This window comes from Lygodium microphyllum, chromosome 18 (genome assembly GCF_053477565.2).
Source record: "Lygodium microphyllum isolate KBCC chromosome 18, Lygodium_microphyllum_v1.1.10, whole genome shotgun sequence".
Classification (NCBI taxonomy): domain Eukaryota; kingdom Viridiplantae; phylum Streptophyta; class Polypodiopsida; order Schizaeales; family Lygodiaceae; genus Lygodium; species Lygodium microphyllum.
In genome coordinates, this window is record NC_141152.1 from 18010544 (window position 1) to 18029181 (window position 18638).

Genomic DNA, 18638 nt, shown 5'->3' on the forward strand with positions numbered 1-18638 from the left:
TTGCATATAGAGACTTCATCTCCTCTTGCATAGCAAGCTCCCACTTTCTCTTGTTTTCACATGACTCTGCCTCTTTAAATGTCAAAGGCTCACCCTCATCAGTCAACAAAATGCAATCCAAAGATGGCTGAAACCTATGTGGCTGCCTTCTGACACGTGTAGACCTTCTTACCCAACGATCTGTATTATCAAGCAGAAACCTATGTGGCTGCCTTCTGACACGTGTAGACCTTCTTACCCAACGATCTGTATTATCAAGCAGTGGGCCTACATCCTAAGGAATGTGCACACCATCACCAGGTGGCTGATTTTCAGCGTTTTCTTGCTGTTGTAATCTGTTTTCAGCATGTTCTTCTTGCTGTCCTATTTCATCCTGTGCATCTATTTGCTGTCCATGATCTTCTGATTGTAGCACAATAGGTCACTGCTCATTTTCAGCATCGAAAGGGACAAAACTTTCAGCTAATGGCTGCTGAATGGCTGGCTGTTCATGCTGAAATTTGACCTTCTTTTTGTCAAGATCACCATGTGTAGCATTTTTCAGCAACTTTGCCTCATTAAATACTACGTCTCGGCTGCGTACTATCTTCCTACCCTAAGGAAGCCAAACTCTATAACCCATCTCTCCCTCATCTCCACATCCCATGAAGATGCCCTTGATGGATTTCATATCTAGTTTGGTCCTCTATTCTACACGTGCATGCACAAAGGCATCACAACCAAAGACACGCAAATGTTCATATGAAGTAGGTTTGCTGGGAGAGCGATTGCATACATAAACTGCAGTTTTAAGAGCCTCTCCCCAAAACTGTTGCGGGAGATTAGCTATGGACAACATACATCTGACTCTCTCACAAAGTGTGCGATTAAATCTTTCACCCACACCATTTGATGCAAGATTATAAGGGATTGTCAACTCCCTCTTAATACCATGCATCTCACAAAACTTGTTAAATTCATTTAAGACATACTCACCCCCATTATCTGTTCTTATGGCTTTCAAATTAAGCCCTTTCTGTGTGGTAACAAAAGCATGAAACTTTTTAAAAACATCCAACACTTCCCTTTTGCTCTTAAGTACATACACCCATGACTTTCTACTGAAATCATCAATGAAAGTAACAAAGTAGCTGGCATACCCATACGAATTAACAGGCATAGTACTCACATCAGAGTGTACTAAGTCAAGAGCATTAGACTTCTTAACGACACCAAAGTAATAAGTCATTACAAAATTCGAGACCAGAGCCTTTTACATCAAATCTCCCTAAAGAGGAGAGAACCTGAAGGCCTTTCTAGCTCATATGACCAAGTCTTTTGTGCCAAAGCTCCATCTGTGAATGGACTTTAGCCACAGCCAAGAACTTGCCAAGTAATGCTTTACAATGCAAGTAATATAAAGTCCCCCTTTTGCTGCCTTTAACAATCAGCATAGAGCCCTTATGGACCTTCCAAGTTCTACCACCAAAGGCAGTAAAATAACCTTTAGCATCAAGCTGCCCAACTGATAGTAGACTTTTCTTTATGCCAAGTATAAATCTGACATCCTGCAAAATTAGCTCTTGGTTTCCTCCTTTTTGGTGATGTGCATATCACCCGCTACTGCCATAATATCTGCATCATTACATGAGGCTACAACAAGTATTTCTTCAATGTCGGGAAGCTCTTCAATCACCACACTAGATGCAACATTTGCCTTTGCAACTTCTTTTGAGGAAGCACTGTCATCATCTTTCTTATCATCCTTCTTTTTCTTACGTTGTTGTTTCTTTCTTTCTTGCTCTTTCTTGAAGTATCGGCAATTGGGCTTTTGATGCCCTTTACGCCCACACTGATAGCATGTGGCATCCTGTTGTTTGCCCTTGCTTTTGCTTCTGCTTTTCCCTTTACTGGCTACATTACCCCTCTTTTTAGACTTGTCTCTTACATGGTAAGCTAAGCCATTGCTTTCACCACTAGACTTTCTTCTGATTTCTTCATTAAGGATTGAACCTCTAACACCATCAAAAGTCAAAGCGGGATTGTTGCAAAGTAACACAACCAAAGATTCCCAACTGTCAAGCAAAGTCATCAATAAGAAAATAGCTTTCAATTTATCATCGAAAGCCACCAAACCACAATCCTGCAACTAACTCAAAACCCCTGTGAAAGCACTCAAATGCTCAGATGCTGGCTTAGACTCATCCAACTCCAAGTTCACAAGTTTACGCATAAGATGCACTTGATTCACAGGAGTTGTATTTTCATAAGTGTCCTTAAGCTTTTTCCATATAGCATAACCTGTATCAAGACGTTTGATGTCTGTAAGTACATCATCAAACATTGCCATCTTAATGTATGCAATGGTCTTCTTATTAAGTCTAGCCCAATCCACATCTATCACAGCTGCATGCTTAGTCTCCAAGAGAGCCTCTTCACAATCCTTGAGAAACAAAATGCCTTGCATCCTATCCTTCCACAAGTCAAAGCCAGTACATTAAACCTCTTGATTTCAAAGAGGGATTTAGTGTCACTGTTGCTAGAAGCATTTGCAGCCATTTTTCAGCAATACACAAGAAATTCAATGCTGCAATTTATGACAGCAAAAATGTGCTGAATATTCAGTCGATTTCAGCCCAAATTTTCAGCAAATAATAGTAAGAATCAGTCCAGGTATGTGTACAGCAGTAGAACGAATGATTTTCAGCTGTATGACTACAATTTCAGCATACATTAAATGCATACATCCCTGCCAGGTAACTCCCACTTCAGTAATATCACCAAAAATACATCTGTTACAATCCCAAATCTGCAAATGATCACTAAGACTGCTGCAACATGAATAATCAGCAATACATCAACTCAATGGGAGCTGTCCAACATGTGTACTGCATACGTATGTGCTAAGATTGCTTCAGCAATATTCCCAAAGTGCATTTCACGCATCAGCTTTGCCAAAATCCACAGATTTCAGCATAAGTCCCAAAATTTCACTGAACGATCTGCCCTGATTGCATTAATACATGCTCCCAAAAGCATAAAACAGGCAAAATTAGTAAAATTTCACAAAATTTTGCAAAAGCCCCAAATTTCTCGAATCCAAATGTGCACCAATGTCAGCCAATTTGACTCAGCTGAACAAAATTTCACCGATACCAAATTTTATGGGTCCAATGTTGAGAAATTTCACTCAAATGAGCAAATTTTCAATAAATTTGGCAAAATTCCCAATACAAACGCACACAATGTCTGCAATTTTTGACGCAAATGCCTCAAATTTGCATGATCAGCACTTAATCTGGAAAAGCCCCAAATTTTTGGGCATAAATATGCACAAATCTGAACTCTGCGCTTGAGAGTGCGAACCCCTGTCAAGCCAAGGGGAAATTCAAAGAGAATTTTGAAGAAAAAAAAACGGATTTGTGACTTAGAAAAAATGCCATGACGAGGTTTGTGACCTACCAATCACGTCACGTGACCTGAAACCCCACCAGCTGCCCGTCTGATGGTGACGTGACCTGAAACCCTCGTCGCTATCACCCGTGTGTCAACACGTCACGCAGGCCACGACGACTCACTGCAGCCATTATTGCACATTGCCACATTGGTTTCCCCGTCGGACGTCGTCAGTCGCCTGTTGCCGTCCAGTCGTCTGTTGCCGTCACGCTTGTTGTTGTCTTGGACCTGACACCTATTACGTGTCACCTCAACCGTCGACTATTGTGCAAACACAAGCTTCTTCTCTTATGCAGACCTGATTCACGCTTCTTGGGAAGCGTGAACACCATTACCAATGCTTTGATACCAGTTTGAAGGGGAGAGAGTGCGCAATGGAGTGCGAGATCGAGGCGCAAGCTGTAGAGCTACGAGTTAGAGAGAGTGAACGCAGAGATAGGTGTACCAATTCGTCATGGTACACAATGAATGAAAGAATGTATTTATATGTTAGGGTAAAATAAGAGTGTGTTCACACCTGTATGACTATATACACGAAGATGAAGGGACTTTACAGCCAACACTCTACATCAAAGGATTCGGACTTTACACCCTCATGTCTCAATGACTTTATACTAGAACCTGTCAAATTTATGCCTTCCAATAGCTGTAATTTGTGCCATCCAACTCCTCAATGTTAAAGATAGCACTACCATTCGACACACCAGTCATAATGCAAGAGATAAAGCACAATCCAAGACAAATAGATTGCTATCAGCCCCAAAATCACAACCAAATCAAAGATTGAGCAAGACAAGTTGTCAAAAGAATGACTTGTTCACAATCCACTACCTGTAATCAAGTAACTATCAAATCCAAGTGACTACTGTTGGATAAAATGCATAAAACTAAACTCACAGACTGCTATTAAAAATTGCAGCAATATATCAACCACCAAGTGTGAGCAACCAAGAAAGAAAAATAAAAACAACCGGTACTAAAGGGTGTCACAACTACAATGTGTCAGCAACCATACATGAGGTAGGCATAGACATCATGTACATAGGAGATCTTAGGATAAAGAGAGAAGAGCTGCCAAATGCATAACCCACTAAATAAAGCTCGATACATAACCTAGAAGCATATAAATATCATTGACAACACACTAACAAACATAAGTGTCAGATCCAAAGTAAGTGATCAAATTATCCCACTGTAAGGTAACTGCATCCAAGTCATATCAAGAGAGCATATACATGAAGTAAGTATCCCACGGTCTCAATGAAAGAAGCTCAAGCTCAACTACATAAATCCAAAGTTGTATGTAACATCCAAAGTAGCGTAAGTAACTCCCATTGGAACAAAATCGAATGCCAAATAAGCAATGCAAGCTCGAAACATCAAGTATATAACATCCAAGTATCCAAAATACATGAAGTATAAGTTCAAAGCATAAAACCCAATAGATTCTTCAAGCTCAAAACTACATAAGCCACTAAAGTAACCAAGGCATGTAACCACAACCAAATCAATGTAACGGAGTCCAAATCTCAACTCAAAAGCATGCCATAGCATATCGAGAAATATACATAATAAGCGAAGTAACGATACATCCACAGAACCCGTAAAGCATCAATGGGCATTAGGCATAAGCTTTTCACTTATAAATGCTTGTTGCCCTATTACTACAACACTAAAATAACAATGAAGCCTAAGCTATTTCAAGCTCAAATCAATCCCAAAAGCATAACCACACCATTCAAGCACCAGAATGACTAAACCAAAGCATCAAACATGCATTATGGCATTTATTGTTTTTTGTCCAAACCAGAACTATTCTGTTCTGTGTGAAACTAAGAACAAAAAACTGCACATAATCAACTCTATGAGTGCTCGTATCTGTAGCTCTCGTTGCACTCTTTGTTTGTAGATATAGAACACCTGAATCCAATATTATATACAAAAGTTTTCGCCAAAATACAACAATGTCATCAAGCTACCACAATTGTCCACAACTTCTAGAGCATGCTCTGTATCCACTCAAAATGGATAGACTAGCTGCTCTTTACCTCAATAAGCACTCAACAAGGCTTAAATCTGAGCTATTTCAAGCTCAAATCAAACCCAAAAGCATAACCATACCATCCGGATACCAAAATAACTAAACTAAAGCATCAAGCATGCATTATGGAATTTATTGTTTATTGTCCAAAAAAAATTGTTCTATTCTATGTGAAACTAAGAACAAAAAACTACACAAAATCAACTCTGTTAGTGGTCATATCTATAGCTCTTGTCACGCTCTTCGTTTCTAGCTATAGAACGCTTGAATCTGATATTGCATACAAAAGTTTTTGCCAAAATACGTGTTGTCAAGCTGACGTAGTTGTCCAGGACTTCTAGTGCATGCTTTGTATCCACTCAAAATGGATAGAATGGTTGCTTCTCAACTCAATAAGCACTCAACAAGGCTCAACTAAGCCCTAGGAAGCTCCTCTATCAGCCAAAACAAGCTCGAACAAGCCAGGAGAGGGAAAGACTCAATATATACCTCGAAAGGAAAAAATAGTGGTTTCCATGAAACCTTAAGCTAAAGCTTTGAATCTAAGCTAAGGCAACAGATAAAAAAGCTCCTCCAATGGTTGACTCTAATACCAATTAAAAGGTAGAGCCTAAGTGGAAGTACGCACATGGAAGCAAGAGCTATTGCGGATGGAGCAAGAGAGCAAGAGAGAGACACACAATATGTGAGAACTCCAATAGTCACAATGTGTGACCGACCTTCCATTATTCAAATGTTACTAAAAGGATAAAGAATGAAGTGACAGTGATGGGCACTCGTTACCCACAGTGTACAAGTGTGTGAGTATTATCAGTGTAATGAATACACGGGCGATTAGACACAAGCGCCTTCACCCCCAACATGTTGTAAAGATTAAGCGGAAAATCTAAAATCCTCCGATCAAATCACTCATCGCCTATCATCAAGAGTTGGCTCTCATATCAATTTGTAAGAATCGCAATCCTAATGCACCACTCAACAAAAGTAGAGAGAACCCAAGAAAGGTGCAAGAGATCATCAAACCTCAATTACATGAATTCAATAGAGATTTAGACAAGTGTTGGCTTCGAGATCCCAAGCATGAACAAGCACTTCAAATCCATAAATCCCCTAATTGTCCTATCCAAGATATCTCTTCACTCCGTCTCAATCTACCTCAAACAATCTTCACTTTCTCTCAATCAAGCCACAAACACTCCAACTCACCTCTATCTCACATACACTCTAGCATGTAAAAAGACTTGCTCCATGTTGCTCCTCACAACTCGAAATGATGTGACCGTTAATCACATGATCCACCATGATGTTCACCACCACAATGATCTTTACAAGTCGCCAACAACCGTTCTTATCCACTTGATTCAACACACAGCCAACGCCTTTGGTTTCTCACCTTTAACTAATTAAAACGTTTGACTCAATGTTTTAATGATTTGTCACATCACCGAATCAATGTTCTGCCTTTAACTAATTAAAATGTTTGATTCAATGTTTTAATAATTTGTCACCTCATCAACAATCAATGTTATGCCTTTTGGCAAAAAGACAATCAGCCTTCAGTAAGTGATGACTTGCTACCCCACATGATGTATTGATCACAATTTGTTGCTTACAACCATCAATCCCATGATTTGTTGCCCATGATTTGCTAATGGTTGCACATGCATCTTGCCTCTCTTGCGTTCTTCTCTTGCATGCTCCCTCAACCACATTATCCAACTCCACCTATCCCATCACCTGCCTAACGTATGAACACATGCATGTAGGCGGTGACCAAGTGCATTACATTGTCCAAACAACAACGATAGCAAAAAAGGCCAAATATCCCTATCTAAGTGGAGTGAGTGTCATCAAAACTAGGCAACAAAACACATCCTCTAGTAAAGAACATAATTGAATCAATTGCATTCAAGATATAGTCAATCCACAAGGCCAGTAAAACATAGTTGTTAAGTGAGTGTCCCAAAAGTAGAAAGTTGAGAAATCAAATCATTAGCTGAAAACACAAGTTGGGAGGTTGTCACCAATAGATAGATGATTTTGCTAGCAGCAAGTTTGTCGCCAACGAGTGTATGATGTGGCCAACATCAAGCAATGAATTCAGCAGCAACAATCAGGTTGTCAACTGATGAATGGCATTGTTGAGAGAGGGAAGGCAATGATGGAGGCTGAAATCAAGGTGCGATAGGCTGAATTACAAAGAGAGAGATAAATGCTCACACCAAATGCAAAGGATGCAAGCAATGATTCATGATGCAAAGGGTGGTCAAACACATAATCCAGTATATAGAGGTTTTTGAGCCATTTGTCTTACCAAAAACTCCCCAACCTTTAAATAGGTCTTATAGAGAATTTTTTGACACTATTTGAGAGCTGAGAGAAATTAGTCCTTCATTTGATATTAACTCTAGGCTAATTCTAAGGGTAGCTTAACAGCCCCCATGGCGAAGGTGGGGGATGGGTATCTTTTACAAAATAGGAACAAAACATGGAAAACAAGGTCTTGCATAAGTGTCCTAAGCTACCATAAAACTTTGGAGAATGAGTATTGCGTGGACTTAGAGATTGGTGCATAGCAACATTGAACAAAGAGGGAACGTTGGAATGTCCTTTCCTAATGGTTAGGAATGAGAAATGCATTCCAAGACAAGGAAGAACATTCCATTCCCCATTCTCAAGAACCATTCCCTGATTGGAACACTCCAACCCCATTACACTTGTAGGGAATGGGCTGGTAGGGAATAAGCACCAACAGCATAAAAGAAGACATTTGCGTGCCAAAGGTGGTTGAACTTGGGTTTAAGGTAGGATGGGATATGTATTCTTTGCTAAGTAGGAAACAAAGGTGGAAGACATGGTAAGAGAGAGAAAGCTTGTGTTGCAATGGATTGTGCCTTCTCATATACACCCACAGTGATAGCGAACGATCAAAATGGCCCCCCCGGATGCCAAAAAGCCGTTTTGGACCGAAATCCGTTCCAAATCACATCCCTGTTGGCTCGTACATTCCGTGTCACGTTCTTGACAGGGAACCATGCTCCCTACTGCGTTCCCGATCAGGAACACAACAAGGAATGCCACGTGGCAAAACTTACCTTCAAAGTGACCAATCTACCGAATCACGCACCTGTCTCCTGCCAACATCACCTATAGCTTGCCTATCTCTCACTCACATGCCTGTCTTCGCTCTGCCCATGACACCACATGAATTGATTGAAATATTAATTTGTCATTGTGGATTATAGACCTTGGCTTTAGTACCCCACATGAATTAAGAATGAAAATTTATTTTTAAAAATTAATTTTAAAATTTTTAATGCCATTCATGTTCCCACGTCCCCATTCCCTAAGTTTGGCATCCTCATCACTGTCCCCGTCCCTGTTCCCCGTTTCATGTTTCTATGTATACACCATATGTTAAGAACAAAGGGCCACTTGGTGGAATGTGAAGGATAGCATCCTCAAGTAAGATAATATCCTCAGTAATTGTAACATGTTTACACTCTACTATTCGAATTTGCCAATTTTGGTAGTGTTTGATGTAATTTGTGTGGTGTGAGGACACTTGAAAAGTGTCAAAGTGTGGTGTGGACATCTTGTGTCTGAGGACTTTAATGTATTGACACCAAGCCCTAGAGTTAGTAAAATTGACTCTAGTTAGCATGTGGAAGGTTGGTTAGGTCAACCTTAGATATTACTCGTACTTTCATTCAATCGTCTCAATTGTAGTGAATACACTCTTTTGCTCTCACTATCACTGTCTATTGTCTCCCATTTTTCTCTTCTCCATAGCCAATTCCAACATTTGGTATCACAACTACTTGATCGCGACCATTGACGCCACTGGCCTCGCAAGATCCTGTCACAACCTCAAGCCACCTTGCCGCCACCGACTTCACCCAATAGGAGAGAACCCACCTTAAGCCACCAAGGAAGAGGAGAGGGAGAAGCCACAAGAAGCTCGTCAATAGCTTCCACTTACGCTCTACCCTACGCCACCTATGCTTTGTCCTATGTGTTGCACTGCCTGCGCTCTGCCCTGCACTGCCCTGAGCCCCTTGCTGCACCTCTTGCCCTATACTCAAATTTGGAACCTTCGCACAAATCTAGAGGACTCAACAATTTGGGGTTTTTGCTCGATTCGAGGTCCTTTGCATACATCACCGCTGAAACTACCAACATTGTGCAATTTCAACAATATTTGCACAATAAATTTGCGGTTTTTCTTGAGATCAACTCCAATTTATGCTCAGAGAAATTTGCACAAGAAATTTGCGATTTTTCTTGAGATCAACTCCAATTTATGCTCAAAGAGGTGCTAGAGACAAGATGCCCTTGCTGTTGTTCCCATTCCACCTACATCCAAATAGAGAAGATGGGACTACAAAAATGCAGGGGCCTTGTCCATAATTGCTCTATTCGTCAAAAGAGCAATTGCCAATAATACCTCATTTTTTGTCTTACAAGACCTCAAAGGTAGCATGACATGTTCTTGAGCACATTTGCAGCTAAAAATGAGGCTAGGATCTCCTACTTGAGAAGAGAGTTAGCAAATGCATACATGGATGAGAGTGATGGCATGGCAGATCACCTTACCTACATACAAGATTTAAGAGAGCAATTGTTGAATATTGACAAGGAGATATCTGTTGAGGAGATGATGAACATCACACTCAACTCTCTCCCAGAGTCCTATCTTAGTTTACCTACATACAAGATTTAAGAGAGCAATTGTTGAATATTGACAAGGCAATATCTGTTGAGGAGATGGTGAACATCACACTCAACTCTCTTCCAGAGTCCTATCTTAGTTTCCATACTTCATTGAATTTATCTGGGGGGCACAACCCCCCCTCGTATTCATGGAGTTGACTGGCCTCTTGTTGCAAGAGAAACAAACTCGAAAGAATATGACTATGAGATCAAGTGATGTGGCTATGCTTTCTAGGTATAAAGGCAAAGGCAAAGGCAAGCAACAAGGAAAAAATCAGCCCAAGGCTGATATGGGACAACCATCTAGCAAGGCTACCTAAGACACAGACAAGGGAAAGAAGAAGGGTAAATGCTACTACTACAAGAAGCCTGATGACTACATAGATGAATATAGAAAGAGGTTAGCAAAGGAGAAAAAGGAGTACTCCAGCTTGGTTGTCCAAGCAAAGCCACTCAGTCTTTAAATGGCAATGCTTCAGCCAACTTTGTTGAGGAGAACTTGCAGTTATGATACTTCTATGGTTGACCCAGCATTTAACACTTGAAACGTAGCATACATGGTATTTTGACAGTGAGGCATCCAAGCACATCACTTCTCAAAAGTGTGTATTCACATCCATGCAATCAGCCCCTGCGGGAAAGAGAATTCCTTGTGCAAACAGCTCTAGTTATGATGTCTGTGGCATTGGTACAATGGTGATCACTACTACAAATGGATCAGATGTTCAGCTTATGGATGAATTATGTGCCTGGCATCACTAAAAATCTTCTTTCGGTTTCAGATTTTAATAAGCAAGGTTTTCAGGCCATCTTTGAAGATGAAAAATGAATTGTGGAATCGAGGGGCACATCGAGTCCTGATGTTTCTGGCCATTTGTGACAGCCCAAAGTTTCCAAACGTGTAGAGAGATTGATCGAGATCTCAATGTACTATAAATTACATGGAATACAAGTTATAGAAGTACTGCAACAGGCACCAATTTTGTGGCCAATTGGGTGTCAATTGCCTCTGATTTAAGTAGCAAAATATTTATTTCAGAATTGTAAGTTTATTGCTTGCTACATTTGCCAATTAATCAGGTTAATCACCACCCTATGTGTTCAGAAAGGCTGGTCTCAGGTGCACCAAAGGTTTTTACCCAAAGATGGCATTATAGAGGATATCCTATAGCCACTAGCATTTTCAAAATTACAATCAACTTTTAACAGGCTTAACGCCAAACAAGCCACAACTAAGAGAGGGATCAGCAGTCTCAATAACTGCAGGCAACGGTTATATGAGATCAGAGCCCATGCTGTACACCAAACTTAACTTTCTAAAATTTTCTTTTTCTTTTTTATGAACATATTGAATAGAATTCCAATTGCCATTGCAAATATTGGAACACCCATAGCTGGAAAAGCATCAACAAGCAAGAACCCCCAAGTTTGTGCTCCTCTATGTTCTATAAAGAGGCCCACCAAAAGAGACCCACAACCCAGACCAATGGTTGTAGCATACTCTGATTAGCCACACCTGGGGTCAAAAGGGTCCAATCTTCATTCTTTGAAGAGGCCCACATCCCATGCCAAATGGTTGCAGCGTGCTCTCATTAACCACACCCAAAGTCAAAGCACTCCCATATTCATTCCCTAGATTGATGCATTGACTTCATGGCAGCTGAGCTCAAGCAACAAAAGCAATGAAGTGAGAGCATCTCTAATTGCCATGATTGAGATAACTTTGTACCAAAGGCACCATTCCTGTTCTAAAAACTTCTCCCATTTTTCCTCTAGCTAACATTCACAACTCTCTTTCCATTGGCACAATCCCTGCCAACTACAATTCTCCTTTTGATGCATCTTAGAACCTAGTCAGGAGGGCAATATGACCCTGAAGTCTCTCTATCTCGATGTTTTGCCAGCAATTGAATATGTGGCAAAGTGATTGGTATCCCCTGTCATGTGCTAATCGGACCAGTTTTGCCATATGGAAGTGAGCTCAGTCAATGTGCAATTCCTCAGTCCAAGGTGGCTGTTTGGTTAATCATAAGCAGATCCACACACTCATTGTATCTAGAAAGAGGAGAGATTAGATACAGACTATGATATGACCTACCATAGCGCACTTTCAGTTGGTTTGCTGATGTTTACAGCAGTAGTTGCCTTTCTGCATGGTACTTTCTTCTGCCCTTATACACAGAGTGCTCAAGCTCTTGGAGAACATACCTTATGATCAGATTTCAGCCTTCTCTTTCTTTCATGCCTCCATGAGTTGAGTCCTGTGCTCTTTTCTGCCTTTCTTCTCTTACCTTGGACACCAGACCACCGAGTTACTATCATATATCATGAGCATCAGAATGTCAATGGTCAGGGCCACATTGCTGGGACTCCTTCATCCTCAACTTAAGCGGAATATATTGTCCCACGCATCAGCCACTTCCCAATAAAGCCATAGGCTTGCACTCTTTTAGGTTGAAAGGGGATGTCGACAAGTCACCCTCCATAAGCTCTATTTCTTGTTATTAAGAATTGCTTGACTGAAACATGAAAAAGATCTCGGACATGGCTAATTAAACCCAACAGCAAAGAAAACATCTAAGAGACCACAGAAAAAGTAAAGTTGAATAGGCATAAGGTCCAACGGAGAGCAACCATTAAAGCTTAGACGTCTACCAACGACAATACAGCAGAAAATTGAACTGATTTTGTATCACCTAAGCTTCATAGAGAACAACCATATACCAGACTATACAACCTAGTGCCATCATTATATAAGCACTGAAATTATTAGGAAAGATGGGCAACCCAGTTGAACTTGAAAGGCTATCCTATTCTTGTCTCTTACCAGAGTTTATTCAGAAAATAATACCTTCAGATTGTGTGCATCCCCAGATCTGCAAAGAACATCTGTAACATCAAAACAACTTGCAATATAACCTGAGAAAAAACAAACTTTGCAAAATGTCACTATAACTAACTTGCAATAGGATTAATCAGATATTAAGCATTCCAAACCTTCATAAAATCATAGACATGATATTCTGAGATGTTGAACTTCATCGAGTGCTGCTCCGCTACGAACTTATTGAGACTAGATAGAAAACTGCCAAGAACTATAGGGCACATTGCCAAAAGATACACGATGAGTCCACGCATGCCGATCAGTTTAGCTGAGATAGGAGTAAACTAAAAACTCCATCATACCTTCATCAACATCTACAGCTACTCGAAGCACTTTCCGTGGTATTGTCAAACCTCCCTTGCGACAATGTGCAGTATAACTTGCCGACGCAGCATCCTCTGAAGCCTCTTTGCCTACTGATGAGGACTGCGTAAGTACATTGGCTTGAGTTTGTCCTGGTGGTGCAGGAGACAGCCCTAGCACTAGACCGTGATCAACACCGGCGCCGGAATCCAATTCTTTTTTAAATTGATTGTCGTTCTGAGAAACAGACTGCCGCTGGCAGCTTGAAGCGCTTCTTCTGGGACCACTGTATCCCTCTATGGCAAAGATCAGGAGCTTTGAAGGCGCGATAGGCCTCTTGTTGAGATTCGCCAAGAAAACTGAAGCAGCAAGGCCTGAATAGCCGTTATCGAATCTTGAGGCACCGGCGGGGATGGAGCGCCAGCTCGACGAGTGGAAGTCTCCCGCAGCTCGACTCATGGATGCCATGTGTCAGCGGGCCTTCTCGGCAGGATGAAGACGGAGGGCTAGCACCATCTGCTGCGCATGGAGTGGAGGCGGGGCCATGGCACCTGCAGCCGCAACATTCCCAAACCCAGAGAACTGTACGGTAGTAAAAGCCCAGGCCTCGAATTGTTGCGCAGAATGAGGAGAACCTTCTTAAACGGCAACCCACTCTTATTATATTATTACTATTATTACAGTCCAATTAACCGCTAATACTTACATGCTCGTGATACTTAACCCATATTCAATCCATTACACCACCATCGTTTCTGGCATTATAACCATGTACTTCAACAAAAACCGAGGTTCAATGAATCTCAATATTATACTAAAAAAAACCTTCTTTTAATTTACAAAACTTTTAGTTGTTAAAATGGCATGTGTATGTGAATTTTGTGCTATGTAGGTTTACGACAAATACGTAGAATGATAAACACATGTAATTGATTCGAAAATCCCTTTAAATTTTTGAGGTAAAGGTTTCTTTGTCTACCACCAAATATGTTTTTTGTGAACATTGAGTATGGGTGTGTGAAGGGTTGGATTTGATCATAGGAACTAGCAAATCATAGATTTTAGTACAAGTTTTTGTAAGGCAAATAATACTTATCAATTCATTTTTCAATGGTTATAAAAACAACAAATGACTACAATGTCATAACTGCATGAACCTATATATAAAGATATTTAAATGTTGTGGTACTTGCATGAGGTTGTCTAAATCTACAAGTATTTGTCTTCGTCTTGCCAATGTCTATTGTTGTAATCCAAGCCTTCTTATGGATGATCTTGCTATAAATAAAAGATTAAATCATGTGGCAAAGTCAATGGAAAGGGGGGGGGGTAGTAATAAACCTGCATGCGTAACTTACGCACTCAACACGGCACAGAAAGGTAACACGATATGGGCTCAAGGTATACTCTTGTATTATTCAATGGGCCTCCAAGGTTTTGCTTTGCCCTTTGTGGCCTCCAATCTTGCCGTCGTGTATCTCATGCAGGATGAGTTTCTTTAATTCCACATTGTTGGGGATATACAATCTCTTGCCTAAAAATAGAATACCCTCTTCTAAGGTGTACATTCCATGTGGTGTCCTCTCTGCTTCCACATCTTTGATTAACTTGTGCATTTCTTGATCTTGTTCTAGGGCCTCTTTGACAAGTTCTATGAAGTTGCTGCTGACCACACTGACAGCTTTCAAGTCAGCTTTCCGGCTCAAGGCATCTACTATTGTTGGTCATAGTAGCTCGATGAAAGAAGTACCCCTTCTTTGAATTCAATTAAATAAATTCTAATCCTTGTTGCCTTAACTCGACTCTCATTGTTTGTAGGGGTGTATGAGGTTTTACATATTTGAGTTTTATTTATGCACAATCATTGAAAGCACCGTTTAATTATATATACCTTGATACACTATGATTTCATGTTACTATAAGATGGTGAAAGCTAGTTATAGAAATCAATATTATACTCTAGTGTAGCTTAGGTATCAAGGAGTCATGGCACCTTCATTAGCAAGGATAAATATTGTGCAACATCAAACGTAGTACCTTTCCTTATCCTAGCTTGCTAGCAACATGCAATCCACAGGGATATTGTTAAGCAAGGGATATTAGCTAAGTCTGTACATTGAATAGTAGTAAGTACATGAAAAGAAGTAGGGGCTACATACGTCAGGTCTCTTTCAAATTTCATATGGCTCACCTCTCCTCTAAGATTTTCTAAGTTAAACCATTCAGGATCGATTCTTAAACCAACATTTCTCAATTTGGCTTCACCCCTCAACTTGTTGTTTCAACTCCTCTACCTTGGACAAGTCCTTTCACAAATTATGGAATCGAATGTGACATTGTCAAGACACGGCATTTCTGAAGTGTGAAAACAAACAAGTTCTTCAATGTTACAAGATATTATTGTATGCCTTAGTTATTCAATTATTTATGTGATCTACCAAAACTAAGCATCAAAAACCATTACTAATGTGCAAAGATTTATTTTGAGTGGTACAAGTCTTCTGAGCTGAAAAACATTAAAATGTGACGCGTTTATTTCTTTTCAAATACATTTTCAACTATTTCGAATAAATTCTCACAATTCTACCAGCGTTTGCTTGTCAACCAAGTCCATTCGCATCAATTTGAGTACCCTAACGACCCTATTTTGAGTTCCTATGCAAAAGTTATGGTGAAAACAAGTGGCAACCACACACACAAAAACAACGAATACAATAAAAGCAAACAACAAGTGTTTAGAAGGCAAAAGGCACGAAAAGCAAGCTTGAACGGTTGTAAATGGTTATAAATAGAGATCAAAGCAAGTGTTACAAGCTTGGGCAACAAACAAGTGATTTGCCTTTAGGACAGAAAGGCTTGCCTCAAAGGTCATTTTTGGGACAAATTCGAAGAACTATTTATCTATTGTTGTGGGTAAGGAGAGCCTTTCTATGGTTGTAATTGAAGAGATCACACATGGCTTTACCAAAGAAAGAGGGCTGAAGTGGTTTCATATTTTGTAAATGCGTATTAGGGCTTTTTTGGCAGGGTATTCTTTAGCATTTCCAAGTGTTTCCTTTGCAATAATTTCTTTTGGGCGGAAAGAGTGGCGGTAAGCTATCTTCTTAGATAGAGTTTGCAGGAGCTACTGTATTACGCATTTTATATTATTCAACTTGAGTGGATTTATTGTAGTTGTAGACAAGAGCAATACGATTGCTTGCTCGATTTATCTATTTCTTGTGTTCTACAATATATTCACGAGTTCTTGTTCCAGCATCTCATTCTTCCATATGTCTTCTCTTTCCCCTAATGCCCGATAGGTTTAGGCATAGACCTTTCCAAGCCCTTGACATTTAGCAAACTTGACGTGAAAGGCCTACCTCATATTCTAGAAGATTGGAGAACCAACAAAAGAAGAAATTGTTAGGACAATAGATATCATAGATTTAATGAGGACTTAAGAATTGCATTGCTCTTTTGTTATCTTTATGTCTCTTGAGTATTGCATAGACAAAACCATCATTAAAACTTTAGTCTCCATCTATGCTACAAGAATAAATGGTTGCCCTGAGATCACAGGGTAGGATGAAGAATCCTACACAAAGAGATGGTGATCATCCTATATATTTCCAATAGTAATCTTCGCATTTGAACAAGAAATGTATAGAGCTCCTAAAAAGTCATTGGATGCTTACATTCTCCATCTGTGGGTCAACATCCATAGGCCATCTTCCACTCTCATAGATACTCCTCATTGTGATATTTATATCTAAACCATTTTCTATCAATGCAACACGTATAGTCTCTAGCTCTCCAACATTCATTATAATCTCTATGGAAGTATGGTCCCTATTGTTCCTCGAATAATGACTCCTAGGTATCACCCCTAAAGCCACTTCATCCCCTGTATAGTGCACAAACAATATATCTCTTGCATTTTTCCTATATATCATAGTCTTCTTTGTAATACTATTCAATTCAGCACTGTCTCTACAATAAGCTCTTTAACTTCTTCACAAGCAACCTCTATATCAACATCATCTTTAGAAACCAATTGTATGCCTTGTAAACTTGTTTCTTCTTCACTGTATATCATAGCGCAAGCAATTTTTTAAAAAAATAATGTCTATAATTTCTTCATGGAACTCTCATTTTGCTATTCCAAGTATCTCACCCAATGTAAGCTCAACTTTACTCTTCCAAAACCTTTCAAAGATCTGTGGCCATCTTTATATCAGAAAGTAGCTTGTATTGTTATGGAATTAAATTTATTATTATTATTATTATGGATTTTTGTCTATTTGTCACATAATCCATGACTCATCATATGAACCTGTGATTATGTCTAGTAGATAGATGGATGGATACTAATGTATGTCATATTGTGGTGAGTACATAATTAGACACATTTAAATGAAATTATTATTTTGGAGTGTGTATTTTAATGCATGGGATTTTTTTACACTTCACATTGTGGAAAAATATTACTGAAAGCATTATATTTTGTATATGCCTATCAACATAAGCACTTTGCATGTATATATGCGCAATATATTTAATTTGAGGTATTTATTATAGAAGACAAAATATTGTTTTTGTAAAACTATTAGAATAGAGCGTATTTTGATTTATTTGCACAAAAGTGAGTCATGTAAGGTGAGAGAAAGTAAGAACTAAAAAAGGATTCTTTCAATGTATTTTGAGCATAGAAGCTTATTCTAATATTATAAATACATGCATGGGGGAAGTGCTCACCTATTTGCATGGGAAAGATTGTACCCAATCTATCTCTAATTTATTTATTTTTCAATTTGTTCTCTTTCAATATTGATTAATAATTGTTTTTTCTATGGCAAAGGGCCTCAGCATAGGTATTAGGGCACAGTGTGATTGGTCAACTTGTCCACATCAAGGAAGAGTTTTCATTCATGCTTGAAAGTAATCAACATCCTCACATCAAGTATCCATCCATTTTCATATGGATAAAAGCTTTACTTTAAGGTTCATGGCTAGAACAACCCTCTTCCTTTTGTATTAGATTATGAAAACAACTTTTATAAAAGACCCCTAACTTCAAAACCACGTGACCTTGGAAAAAACCACCCATCCAATGGTTTTGTGTAGTAAGGCAATTTGGGGCAGAGGATAAGACAATCAAATCGAAGCATAAGAAATTCGTTGATGTTGGCATGGACTCAAAAAAACACCCTCTACTTTGCTACTAAGCCCCCTAATTCCTCCTCACCATCAAATGGACGGCTGCACACTGCCATTCATAAG

The 18638-nt window shown here is 39.5% G+C and overlaps 1 protein-coding gene across 2 annotated transcripts in view; it reads right to left on the reverse strand.

Moving 5' to 3' along the window:
* Positions 1-14012, reverse strand: part of LOC148020640 (uncharacterized) — a 49716-nt gene extending 35704 nt beyond the window's left edge. Inside the window, exons 1-3 of one of the 2 annotated variants that reach the window (XM_087698445.1) lie at positions 13376-14011; positions 13187-13284; positions 13041-13065 (exon numbers count right to left, since the gene is read on the reverse strand). In XM_087698445.1, coding sequence (XP_087554571.1) covers positions 13041-13065; positions 13187-13284; positions 13376-13844 — 592 coding nt within the window. In that variant the 5' untranslated portion in view covers positions 13845-14011. Of the gene's footprint in view, positions 1-13040; positions 13066-13186; positions 13285-13375 lie in introns of both variants that reach the window. The other variant, XM_087698446.1, reaches the window with a different exon arrangement.
* Positions 14013-18638: the final 4626 nt, after the last annotated feature.